Source organism: Heloderma suspectum, chromosome 5 (assembly GCF_057233095.1).
Source record: "Heloderma suspectum isolate Gila_16-S chromosome 5, 16-S_ref, whole genome shotgun sequence".
Lineage (NCBI taxonomy): Eukaryota > Metazoa > Chordata > Lepidosauria > Squamata > Helodermatidae > Heloderma > Heloderma suspectum.
The window spans coordinates 128,236,013-128,249,957 of record NC_139462.1 but is presented as its reverse complement, the minus strand read 5'-3'; the positions used below and the strand labels follow the sequence as shown (position 1 = coordinate 128,249,957).

At 43.7% G+C, this 13,945-nt stretch overlaps 1 protein-coding gene across 9 annotated transcripts in view; it reads left to right on the top strand.

The window, feature by feature from the left end:
- Positions 1–13,945, top strand: part of MARCHF10 (membrane associated ring-CH-type finger 10) — a 99,104-nt gene that overhangs the window by 44,106 nt on the left and 41,053 nt on the right. For 7 of the 9 annotated variants that reach the window (XR_014792219.1, XM_084857382.1, XM_084857379.1 and 4 more), the window contains 2 exons: positions 603–780; positions 12,999–13,148. Coding sequence is in view for 8 of the 9 variants with exons in the window: in XM_084857382.1 (XP_084713508.1) it covers positions 603–780; positions 12,999–13,148 (328 nt within the window). In the remaining variant the exon portion in view is untranslated. The remainder of the gene's footprint in view (positions 1–602; positions 781–12,998; positions 13,149–13,945) is intronic. The other 2 variants (XM_084857386.1, XM_084857381.1) reach the window with 1 other exon arrangement.

Sequence of the window (13,945 nt, the reverse complement as noted above, 5' to 3'; positions counted from 1 at the left end):
TTTTGTGTCACTTTTGCATGTGTTCACTCATAAGTCTGTTCCATCCTGTTCTGTCCTGTTCCTGCATGAAAAAATCCATATGAAAATTCACATTTAAATACATACTTTTACAGTATGTTCTCGACTCAGCCCTCCATCCTTCCGAGGTCGGTAAAATGAGGACCCAGCTTGCTGGGGGAAAGGTAGTCACAACTGGGGAAGGCAATGGCAAACCACCCTGCTATTGTCTGCCATGAAAACGCCAGCGTAAGCGGTGTCCCTCTAGGGGTCAGTAATGACCCGGTGCTTGCACAGGAGGAACCTTTCCTTTTCCTTCTCTTAATATACACATTTTGATACACATTCAGGTGATGCAAAATCTGCTGGATAACCAATTTCTGTTCTGCACATTAATCCAGAAGGTGCAGATCTGGTGACTTCATTTGCAAAGAGTAATTCTTCAAACAGTCATAGGGCAGAGTACTTTCCCCTCACTGCTGAGTAACCACAATCAGCTTCTATGCATCCAAAAGTAAAGAGGAGGCATCTCAATGAGATGAAGCTTCTGTGCTGGTAGAAGAAAATTCTGCTGCTAATATTTAACTATCCTTTCATCTTACCAGACCTCTTCTGATGAAGCTTCTAGCTGTGAACCGAAATCCACTATAAAGTCTCTTGGGAACAAAACAGAAGCTAAATTTCCTGCCATCGACAAAACATCTGTTAAGCAGAAGCAAAAGCCAACCACATGCTCCAAAAAAACAGAAAAAAGTGGATCTTCCCCCAAAAAAGACACTCCAGGTGTGTATGGAGAGAATTCTCAACCATTCAGTAATAGTCAGGGTTGGAGCCCGTGATCTGTGCAGGGGCCCTGGTGGGGGCATTTCTTTTTGCAGGAAATGGCTCCTAGGTGTGCAGGTAGGATTGGAGTTCAGCGAGAGCCAAGAGACAGATTCAGTAAGGCAGACAAACCCAGATGATTGACCAAGAGGACCAGTCACCCTCATAGTCCAATAGTAGGCTGGAGTAGGCATAACAGCAAGCAGAAAGGAGGATAGAGCAAAAAGTCTTAGCTGGAAACTGTTGTGAGCTGTGTCACATACACTAGAGTATGGACACAATGCATGTTGTACTGCATTGGTGGTGAACCTGTTTCAGCCCATGGGGCCGAATTCAGTTTCACAGAAGCTCTTGGGGGATCACATTCCTGTGATGGGCAGGACCAAAGGCAAAGGGGGGGGGGGCAAAACTACAAAAATACCAACCTATTTTAGTTTAAAACTCTTATTGTTAATAACTCAGCCTTAGAAGAGGCATTTCAACCTTCTACAATGGGGGAGGGGGGAACTGCACAAAAGCTGGGAAACCACCAGATGATCAGTAGTTGAAGGGAAGGGGGTGGGGTTAGGGGACGTTACCATCTGGGAAACCCAGGAGGGCCATATTGGGACCCCAGAAAGGCTGGGTTTGGGCCACGGACCTGAATTTCTCCACCCCTGTTGTACAGAGAAGAGTTTGCTGGTAGGAAGACAAAGCTGTGTAGCAGATAGTCTGAATTACCTTGGAGGAGGCAGCCATATCGACATTCCTAAGGAAACCCTCCTGGGTCCTGAGGATTGATCTTAACTACCAGCTGTTTGGTAGTTACCCTAGAATATACCCTTCTTTGACAAGGTCATGCTGGGCAACTCCAGATGCTCTTGGATAATGATCATTTGGATCTGTTTTAATCTAGTTTCAGGCAAAGATCTGGCACTAAAACAACTTCATTGCCCTGTTGAATGTCCTATGGCAAGAGAAGGATGGTTTGGAGAGGCGGAGTAGTGTGATGCCGTTATGTCTCTTGGATCTCTCAGCAGCTTTTGATACTATCCACCATGGCTATCTGGCATGGAGATTGGAGGCACTGTGATTCAGTGCTCTCATTCCTATCTAGATGGCTCTTTCTAGAAGCTAGTTCTGGGGAACTATTCCTCTCTCCCATGGCAGTTATGCTATGGTGTCCACAGTGCTCGATCTTGTTACCCATGCTGCGTGACATGTACATGAAATCATTGAAATCTGGGGATCTGAGATAAAATCTGGGGATCTGAGGTGAAGTATCAACAGTATGCTGGTAACTTGCCACGGTACTTCTTGCATCACATGCAGATGGAGCTGCAGAAGTATTGAATTGCTGTCTAGGATTGGCAGCGGACTGGATGAAGGCTAACTAGGGATGCACGAACTTGCAATGTTCGAGTTCGTTGAGGTTCTCCAGATTCCTCCTTGAAGCTTGTTTTGCCTTGTTTGCATTCTTGAATGCAAGCATCTTTTTTCCCAATTGGGAAAAAAGCACATTTTAAAAAGTGCTCAATTTTTCCTAATTGAAAAAAATACGCATTTTTTTAAAAAGCACATTTTCCCCTACCAAAAACGTGCATCTCCCCTCCCCAGACCAAAGCATAAAAATGCAACAGGGGTGGGGGGTGGGGATTTGCACAAGTGCACACTTTTGAACGTAAATGCAAGTTTGCAAAAAATTCTCGAGAACTGCATTCCTGCTCGCCTTTGGGTTTCGGGTTGTGACAGGATCTGTTGATATGTTTTGCAAAGAGGAACAAAATTCTCACAAACTGAAGCTCAGTCCTGTATATGCCAGAGGTGCTGTTAGTATCCAGTTTGTCTGACCTGGAAGGTGGTATTCAACCTGTTGTATATGGTGTCAATTTGCCCTGAAGGAGCACGTTAGCAGTCTGGAGGTGCTGTTAGATCCAGCATTCTTTAGGGGCCTAAGTGACCTCTGTAGCGTGAAGCATCTTTCACCATCTGAGACTAATATGGACAGAGGTAGCCTACGCACATTTATCAATGGTCTGGTAAGATCTCATTTGGACTACTACAGTGTATATTCCTGGGGCTGCTATTGAAGAGTGTTCAGAAACTGCAGCTGGTTCAAAATACTATGGTGACACTGCTAGCTGGGACCAGAGGTGGGGTGTGTATGTTCCCAGTCCATTTCCAACCACAAATCACCGTTTTGGTTTTATTTTTAATGATTTAAAATACTTCTTAACCAGGCTTCATCCAGAGGATTCCCGGGCAATGTATAAAATCATAAAACTATTCACACATGCATATAAATACAGTATGATAAAAATAACAAATAGCCATAACACTGTTTAAATTGATTTTATCTATACACCGCCCTGAGATCCTAATGATATAGGGCGGGATACAAATGTTTTAAATAAACAAATAAGAAATAAGAACAGAATACAACATAACAATTAAGCAGAATAAAAAACTGACTAAAAGCATAAGAAATAGAATGAAATTTCTGTTAAAATGCCTGGGCAAACAGAATAGTCATAACCAAGAGCTAAAACGATTGTAGCGTTGCTGGTAGTTGAGCCCCTTTGGGGTGCCACCCTAGAAAAGGTCTTGACCTTTATAAATACATAATGCACCAATGCTATCAGATACTCAGAGAAGGGCCTTTATAGAAGATCTTAAGATACAGGCAACTTTTAAAACCCCAGTTTGGGACCACTAGAAGTTCTGTCACATGAATCTGATCACATGATATTAGGATCATTCTTAAAGATCCTTCTCTGCCCTTCCCCACAGAGGTAAGGCAGGTGATGGCTGGAGGTAAGGACTTCTTTACATTGTGTTGCCTATTTTTGGAACTCTCTTTCAAGGAAGGCTTGCCTGGTGACAAGTCTGATTTTTTTCAGTGCCATATGAAGACCTTTTTATCCACCCAGGCCTTTTCAATCTATTAGTTTTTTGTATTTTTTAAGGCTAGAATTTTATCTATTGTCCTGCTGGCCTGTTTTGTATTGGTTTTTGATGTTACTGCATAATTGTGGTTAGGGATGGGATGAGAATTTGAAGTAGGGGTGCTTAACTGTGTTACAGTGATTCAACTGTGTTGCAGTGATTGAGCACAATTGAGGTGGACAGCCTATCTTGTGCAGGCCCTTTTTAATTGCATTTACACTCCACCCTGTCCTCCATCACCTTGAGCAGAAAAGCTTCACCTTGAGGGAGGGGTAGCAGCAAGCAGGGTTGATAAATATCAATGATTTTTTAATTTGTTTTAAACAGATTTTTAAATTTTAAATTGGATTTTGAAATTTTCTTAAAACAATTAGCCTAGGTCAAAGATATCATAATTATTTTTTATGAATATGTTAGCAGCAGTTTATAGAGATGGGAGATAACCTGATCAGTCCTATTCTGTACTGCAAGTGGTGTTCAGAAATGCAGTCTCTCTCTCTCTCTCTCTCTCTCTCTCTCCTCTCCCTAAGTGCAAAGATAGAGAAGGTCAATGAATAGAGAATTTGGGGAGATGGAGTAGATCTGAACAAGGAGGAGGAGTCTGGATATAAATGCAAGGGATAGGGGAGAGGAATAGAAAGTGAAACCAAAAGTGAACAGAGCATATTCATAGAATCATAGAATAGTAGGGTTGGAAGGGGCCTATAAAACCATCGAGTCCAACCAATGCAGGAATCTAAATCAAAGCATCCCTGACAGATGGCTGTCCAGCTTCATCTTGAATGCCTGCAGTGTGGGAGAGCCCACTACCTCATTGGTTCCATTGTCATATTGCTCTAACAGTCAGGAAGTTTTTCCTGATGTTCAGCCGGAATCTGGCTTCCTGTAACTTGAGCCCATTCTTCTGTGTCCTGCTGTCGGGGATGATCGAGAAGAGACCCTGGCCTTCCTCTCCGTGACAACCTTTCAAGTACTTGAAGAGCACTATCATATCTCCCCTCAGTCTTCTCTTCTCAAGGCTAAGCATGCCCAGTTCTTTCAGTCTCTGCTCATAGGGCTTAGTTTCCAGTCCCTTGATCATTTTCGTCACCCTCCTCTGAACCCTCTCCAGTTTGTCTGCATCCTTCTTAAAGTGTGGTGCCCAGAACTGGACACAGTACTCCAGATGAGGCTGAACCAGTGCTGAGTAGAGGGGAACCAGTGCTTCCCGGGATTTAGAAGCTATGCTTCTATTAATGCAGCCCAAAATAGCATTTGCCTTTTTTGCAGCCACATCACCTTGTTGGCTCATATTCAGCTTGTGATCGACAACAATTCCAAGATCCTTCTCACTTGTAGTGTTGTTGAGCCAAGTGTCGCCCATCTTGTAACTGTGCATTTGGTTTCTTTTTCCTAGGTGCAGAATTTGGCATTTATCCCTATTAAATGTCATTCTGTTGTTTTCTGCCCAATGCTCCAGACTATCAAGATCACTTTGAATTCTGTTTCTGTCTTCCAAGGTATTAGCTATCCCTCCCAATTTTGTGTCATCTGCAAATTTGATCAGCATTCCCTGCACCTCCTCCTCCAAGTCATTATTACAAATGTTGAAGAGCGCTGGGCCCAGGACTGAGCCCTGCAGTACCCCACTCATTAGCTCTCCCCAGTTTGAGAAGATCCCATTGATAAGCACTCACTGAATGCGATACAGTAGCCAACTGTGGATCCACCTGATAGTTGTTTCATCTCGCCTAGTTTTAGCTAGTTTGCTCATCAGGATATCATGGGACACTTTGTTGAAAGCTTTGCTGAAGATGAGGTGTATTATGTCCACAGCATTCCCACAGTCCACAAGGGAGGTGACATGATCCAAAAACGAGATCAGATTCGTCTGGCAGGATTTGTTCTTGACAAATCCATGTTGGCTTTGAGTAATCACTGCATTGTTTTCAAGGTGCTTACAGAGTGATTGCTTTATAATCTGCTCCAGAATGTTCCCAGAGATTGATGTCAGACTGACTGGTCTGTAGTTCCCAGGTTCCTCCTTTTTACCCTTTTTGAAGATAGGGACAACATTAGCTCTCCTCCAATCATCTGGCACTTCACCCATCCTCCATGATTTCTCAAAGACAGTGGTTCTGAGAGTTCTTCTGCCAGTTCCTTTACTACTCTAGGATGCAGTTCATCTGGCCCTGGAGATTTGAACTCATTCAAAGTAATTAGGTGTTCCTTGACCATATGCCTATCGATCTTAAGCTGCAATCCTGCCCCTTCAGCCTGTACTTTGCCTTTGCCAGGGGGCTCATAGATCCTCTTTTGGGAGAAGACTGAGCCAAAGTAGGAATCGAGCACTTCTGCCTTCTCTTTGTCATCTCTTATCAGTTGGCCATCCTTATTTAATAGTTGAACCACCATTTCTTTCCTCTGTCTTTTACTATGCACATATCTGAAGAAAGCGTCTCTAACCTCAGCTCGGTCTCAGCTTTAGCCTTCCTGACACCATTCCGGCAATTCTGTGCTACCTGCTGTACTCTTCTTTTGTAGCTTGGCCTTCCTTCCACTTCCTACATGCATCCTTTTTTGTTTTCAGGTCATCGCTAAGCTTTTTGTGAAGCCACATTGGCTTCTTCTGTTGCCTTCCACCTTTTTTTCTTGTTGGAATTGTTTGTAATTGTGCCTTTAGAATTTCCTTTTTTAAAAACTCCCACCCATCTTGGACGCCTTTTTTCATTAGAGTCACTTGCCATGGGACTTTATTGATCATTGTTCTGAGTTTATTAAAATCAGCTTTCCTAACATTCAGGGTACATGTTTGACTACACTCGACTTTTGCTTCCCTTAGAACCAAGAATTCAAGTATAACATGGTTGCTTTCCCCCAGAGTTCCCATAACTGCTACTTTATCCACTAAGTCATCTCTATTGGTTAGGATCAAATCAAGGATAGCCGATCCCCCACTTCCTTCCTCTACTTTCTGTAGGAAGAAGTTATCAGCAACACAAGTCAGGAATTTCCTGGAGGGGCCATGTTTTGCAGAATTTGTCTCCCAACAAATATTGGGCAAATTGAAGTCCCCCATTACTACTACATCTTGCTTCCTTGAAACATTGGCAGTTTGCTTTTCAAAACTTTCATCCTCGTCTTCTCCTTGATTGGGTGGCCGGTAGTAGACTCTGACCACCATGTTCCTTGTATTCTTTGCTGCATTTATTTTCACCCAGTTGCTCTCGATGGGGCTACCAAGCTCATCCTCCTGTATTTCTGTGCAGAGATAAGTATTTTTCACATATAGTGCAACTCCACTTCCCTTTCTGTTCCTTCTGTTCTTTCTGAACAAGTTATATCCTTCAATTGCTGTATTCCAGTCATGGGAGTCATCCCGCCAAGTTTCAGTTACACCTGTCATGTCGTATTTTCCCTCCCGTATTAAGAGTTCAAGTTCATTCTGTTTGTTTCCGATACTCTGGGCATTAGTATATGGACATCAAAGGCCATGTGCTTTATAGGCTGGCTTTCTTCCTATATTTTTTTGAAGACTATTATTGGATGCTATTAGAGCTGTTGTTGTGTCCGTTGTGGGGCATGAGCTTTCATCCATTGTTACCCCAGCTTTACATCTCCCTCCCCCATAGGATTCAGTTTAAAGCCCCCCTGATGAAGTCCTTCATGCTGTGGCCAAACACATTCTTCCCAGCCCTTGTGAGGTGCAACCCATCCCTCGCCAACAGTCCATCTTCCAGGAAGTATAGCCCATGGTCCCAGAATCCAAATCTCTTGTGCCGGCACCACCTTCATAGCCAGTCATTCACCCGGAGTGTTTTTTTTTCCCTTTCTGTCCCTCTTCTAACTACTGGAAGGATGAATGAGAAAACTATCTGGGCCCTAAAGTTCTTGAGTTTCCTCCCCAAAGCTTCAGAGTCTGATGTGATTTCTTCGTAGCTCCGCTTGGCAGTATCATTTGTTCCCACATGGATGAGAAGAAAGGGATACCTGTCAGTGGGCTTTATGAGTGTAGGCAACCCTTCAGTCACGTCTCTAATCCGTCCTCCCAGGAGACAGCATACCTGGCAAGTCCATGGGTCTTTGCGACATACTTGGGTTTCAGTCCCACACATCAAGGAGTCTCCCACAACTACTACTCTTCTCTCCTTGTTGTTGTAGGCCTTGTTTTCATTGCCTCTGCTTGACTGACATTCAGCCTCTTGATTGCTCTCATATGTGGTCCCCTGTAATTCTTCCTCTGCAGGCTGTCCTCCAGTCTCATCCTCAAGTACTTGAAAACGGTTCCATAGTTCCACTGCTTCCACTGGTGCAGAGTAGCTTCTAGTTCTTCTGCTCCTTACTATTACCCTGTTCCACAGAGTATCCTCTACTTCATTTTTCCTTGCCTCAGCATTTTTCTTTTCTTCCTCAGCTTGCTGTTGCTCTTTTAGCTTCTGTACTTTGCTTTGTAGCTGTAGTTCTATCGTTCTGTCCAACAACTTTTCGTGTTCTCTTATTCCCTGGAGGGTTGACACTCGCCGCCCCAGTCCTCTTACCTTTTCTTTCAATAGCGTAGTTAACTTGCACTTGTTGCATGTGTAGGCCATTTTGATCTCAGGCAAGAAAACAAGCATTGCACAGACCTTGCAGGTCACTACCACTGGAGAGTACTGGAGAGTAGCGGTGTATGGATTACTCACCGCGTTCCGGGTGGGGCCGTCCACTGCGGGGGGAGGTGATCTGTCCCTCCCCCCCACAGTCCTCCCCGGCCACAGTCCGTGGCGTAATTCTCTAACATCCCTACTGGAGAGTCTTTTCCTTCCATAGTCTCTATTCCCTTTATGTTTCTAGGTTTCAAATGGTACTGGGATAGCCTGTGCTTTGTCCTCTGTTCACTGAGGGTTAACACTAGGGGTTAACACTGGTATGGAAGTGTGTTATAAGAAAAAAAATTGAAAACAAAATTTGTTAGGGACCTCCCCCTTGACCTTCCCTGCCAAACTTGTGTTTGCTCTCCCTGTTCGCTTGCTCTGATTGCTCGCTCTCTGGGAGCTTGCTTCCTTGCATAGCCCCTAGACCAGCTGGAGCAGCTTCCTCTGCTCTGCTCTGCTCAGCTAGGAGGCGAGAAACAGACTGAAACTCCCCGCCCACACAGTTGCTGGGAGTACTCAGGCCACCCCCCCCCCTCAATTCAGTTGGAGCTCTCAGGAGCACATGGTGAGCACACGGTGACTCAGAATGGAAAGAACAGTCCCCTGGGCTTACTCCAGCCCACTCGCCACTTTACCTTAGTCTCCTCTTCCACTGCAACTCCTCTGCCAAATTCCTGTTTGCTCTCCCTGTTTGCTTGCTCTGATCGCTCACTCTCTGAGAGCTTGCTTGCTTGTATAGTCCCTAGACCAGCTGGAGCAGCTTCCTCTGCTCTACTCAGCTAGGGGTTGGGAAACAGGCTGAAACTCCCCGCATGCAGTCCTGTTCATGCAGTCCTGACTCCCGAGGAAAGTTCTGCTGCATGTATCCTCCAGAAAAACCTATGTGTGTGTTTTGTTAATTTTGTTGTTTGTTTATTCTTCTGGTTTTCTTCAACTATCTTATTAGTACAATTTAAAAGCCTGTTTAGTGATGGTGATTCTGGCACATCATGACCAAAATATCATGATTCATTGAACAGTTGGAGCTGGTTCATCTCCTGAATGACTTCACAAATTCATTCTGCTTTAGTGCTAAAATGACCAAATTATCATCCAATTTTTTGATGAAAATTAATCTGAACAGAATAGTTGCTTAGTATGTATCTACCTTCTAATGAAACCTACATCTCTGAATATGTATTAATGTTATATTAAACAATACCGCACTTCTACTAAAAATGATGATTAAATGGAATCTGCTTTACTAGTGATTTAAACTGTGATTTAAAACATGAAAATTGAGTCCTTCAGAGAAGCAATTTAAATCATGATTTAAATCAGTGTGATTTAAATCAAATCAATCCTGGCAGCCAGCAGAGAGCACAGTGAAGACTGGAGAGCAGCTCATCGCTTTAGCATCAAATGATGCTTGGGTCCTTCCCAGAAGAGAATCATAATGCCAGACTATGGATTCCATGGTGGGAAATGATGCTGTGTTTAATTTCCTGCTGGGTAATTTCGAGGCTTGTAGTCTAGCACCACGATCCCTCAGCAAGAATGGTCTCACAGAGCATCATTCACTGCTGAACAGACAGCCTGCCAGGATCCTCCAACGCCTGCTCCTTCCCCCTTCCCAAGATGAGTTTTTTTCCTAAAGGAGGGCGAATCAGGGAAGGTGGCTGGCTGCTGTTTATCTCCTCCCCTTTTGCTTGCAAAGAGTGGAATGAGGAGGGGTGCAGGGGTTTTGAGTATGTCTTTCAAATATAAAACCTTGAGGGGTTTGTGCAAGGTGATCAGAGTGGAGTAGAGGCAATCCTAATTGCAGTTTTAATTTTTTATGTAAGCCTTTCTGGGAGTCTTGACAGCTGAAAAGTGAGAAAATAAATATAGTATAGAAAAATAAAATAATAGGGGTGTAGAGGTTATTTGGGCCTAGTAAACCTTTCAAGGGAGAAATGGCTGAGGCAGCAAGGCTCCTACCTTTTTCCTGGGAGGACATAGGTTGAAGTTCCCTGATGACAGAGGATCTAACAGATCTTATTCCAAAATTGGTCTGGCTTTTCCAAACCTGTACAAGTCAAGCTCCTTTTCAACCTGCTGTTCCCTTGCCTTTTGTTCACCTTCTCATCTCCAGACTTTTGGGGCCCTGTTTCAATGAGTGCAACCCAATTAAGTTCTTCCACTGATGGAATTGCTTCTGTTAGCGAAACTGGGATGGGGCTATTCCCATTCCCCTATATGCCCTCAAAATCTCTGGCGGGGTTGAGATATCCCCAGAGCAAATTTGATGGGTGAGGGACTGCATGGAGGGATGAGATGAGGAGGAAGTGCTTTAGCATGAGCTGACATCTGCACGCACAACATTGGATTCTACCCATAAGCTCCTCTACCATTCCTGCTTCTTCTTTCAGCCAACCTATATTTTAGGCCCCCTAGCATTTAGCCCACCCAACAGCCCAATAGCATTTATCCTTTTTAAGTGTGAGATTTGTGCCCCTTCCCAGGTCAAAATGACCTCCAGAGTGTGTTACACTAAGTACACAGACAATCTGTGTTCTGTACCAGGGAGAGCAATCCTATGGCTGCTAGACAGTGTCTAGATGGCCATAGGATTTTTTTGGTTTCTGGGAATCGAGCTTGGAGCCATGGCTCCAAGCTCAGTTCCCAGAAAGTGCACTCCCTGTCCACTCCCCTGCTGCCTCGTAGGTGGCACAGTTCTTCCGCATCTCTGTGCACATGACTGCAGCATGGAGCAGGTGAAAAGCAGGCATTCCCAGAGGTGGGGACAGGAGGAGAACATGGAAACATCATTACAGTAATTCCTATGCATCCTCCAACCTCCACCTCCCCCACTCCGAAACCCGCAGCTAGACAGCCAAAATTAGCTGTCTAGCCACAAATGCAGGGTGGCTGGACGTGAAGGAGAAGATCCCCTCCGTGCTCCGCCTGCCCTGCATTGGATAATTGGCTGCTTCTGAGTTTGGAGGCATCTGGCTATCCCCATGAGATTGTGCCTTAAGCCTTCCTTTTTAGCAGTTAGGACACTTGTTCTTTTATATCACAGCATCTCCTCCAAATGTCTGGGGGGATGGGTTATAGGAGTGATTCTTAACTGGAGGGATGCAGAAATAGTCTAGGTGGGAGGCAGGGTTTTCATAACAATTACTAAGAATATACTCTCTCAATCCCCATGTCCACCTGCAAATGTGACGTTCCACATCCTGCCAATCATCCCTGCCATGGATTATCCATCTGTGACTTTTTGGCATGCTAGTAGTAACCTTTTTTAACAACTAATGGAATTATTTTTGTTTGTGTTTTAGTCATACAAATACAATTTATTCCTATAATACTATGGCAATTTATTAATCATTATGTTTTACAGTTACTGTAGCAGTAAAATTTATCCTTAACAATATTACTACAATTTTCAATTACTAGTGGAATTATTTTTGTTTGTGTTTTAAAGCTGTAGCAATAAAATTTACTGCCCAAAATACTACTGCATTTTTTATGTCCTTAAAACTTACAGTAAATAATAAATATAATAACAGAATGCCTGTAAATATATAAAATGTCAGTGTCAGAAAACAGTTGGCTTTTTATTTCTATCATGGTAGGACCCAAGTTCTTTAATAGAGTGACTGATGAGACATAAGATATGAAAGGTTGAGATGTGGGCTTATAGGCTACAGTCATCAAGGTTTTGGCTAATAGAGGTAAATACAAAAGAAGAGAGAGGGGGAAATATAGTTACAGTAGACATACAAACTATTTCCCTGGCTTTGATGCAATATTTTTATTAAATATATCTTGCTTTTTAAAAAATGTTCAAGTATCTCACAACAATATTGAATAATATCTATTTTTTTAAAAAAAAATAAATACAGGACCACAGCAGATAAAAACAAAGCTCATTCTCCAGGGCATTGATAAAAATACTGTTGCCTCATCAGGTCAAAAGCTTGCTGAAAGAAGAAAGGTCTTCAGCAAGATGGTGGAAAACTATCAGAGAGGGGGAAAGTTGAACCTCCCGAGATCCAAAGCCTAGGCAACAGAGAAAGTTCTGTCCCATGACCCAACCAATCATACCTCAGACACCAGCAGGACACTAAAATACCTAGTGGGAGGAGATGTTCCTTTAGATATTCTGTTTCTAAGCCAGCCTTCCCCAGCTCTGGTGCCCTCCAGATGTTTTGGACTAGAACTCCCAGCATTCCTAGCTATTGACCATGCTGGCTGGGGCTGATGGGAGTTGACGTCCAAATCATCTGGAGGGCACCAGGTTGGGGAAGCCTATTCTAAGCCGTTTAGGGAGCAATCCTATAGCCATAGGATTTTTCAGTTTCTTGGAGGCCACATTACACAGGGCTCTGACCTCAGTTCTCAGAAACCGCGTTCACCGCCCCCTCGTAGGCAGTGTGGTTTTCTATGCACTCGGAATCATCTCTGCACTTGGAAATGGAGTGTGGAGACAGGTAAAAGGGGACAGTCCCGAGACGGGGAGGAGACTGCGGAAGTCATGTTCCACAGCTTCCTATGTGCTGCGTGGCCTCCTGCCCTGGCGCTGAAGCTCCCCGGCTAGACAGGCCTCCGTGGGCCCACACTTTCCCAAGTCTGTGGTTTCTAAAAAGAGCGCTTCCATAAAACAATGTTTAACAGCTTTCCAGAAGCCAATTTTATCAAGAAGACAACGAATGAACCAGAGAAGTTTGTTGGAAAACCCAGACTCCGAAAATATGAGAAGAGTGGAAGGAAGAGGGAGAAAAACGCCAGTGCTGCATGGAATAGCAAAGAACAGTAGAGGGTCTGGTGAGAACCCCTTTTTCAAATTGCGCTCATTTTATAGCTCCTAGTTATAGATGCCATCTGCACTCCATTGTATATATGGAGTTCTTCTCTGAGTAGGCTTGCTGCCCACCTCAGTGGGCAGGGAAAATGCACACACAGAACTGCTGCCTCAATTGAAGTTGAAGGGGAGGTCCTGATAGAAGACAAAGCTTCTACACCTGAATTGTGGTCTTTCTCTGGATTAAGCAGGTACAGTAGATCCAAAGTGTACATGGAGCTCCAAATAAGCAAGGGCATCTTTTGTGGACAAGGAAAAACATGCATTTGTAGGAATTCACCACATATGCATAGAGGGGAAATAGTTCCCCCATGCGATAGGGTTTAGATTGTGCTCAACCACCTTGATCACAAATTTTTAAAACTTATAATGTCAGGGAAAACTAACGCTCTGAAAAAAAAACAACCTTCATTAGTGTACTCATTTTCAGCAATGTTCCAAACATTTTGTTGTAATTATTACAAATGATTTTTCTACACAGTCAGCCTTTTTGCACAATAATGGCACAATTATTTTGTTCATTTTGTTGAGCACAATCTGCACTTACCTCATTGTTGTAATTCTGCTGTTTCCCAGCTTTCTCAACGCAATATTGTGTTCCTCAGGAAATGTGACCCTCCCCTTCGCCCAAGCCGAGGGTCTATGGTATGGAATGGGGTTGTGCAAGTATCACCCGCTTGGGTATGGTGTGTAATCTGCCTAGTGATAAGCAACTCCAAGTAATCCTCCTCCATGCACATGCTATTTTCTTCTCTAGAGG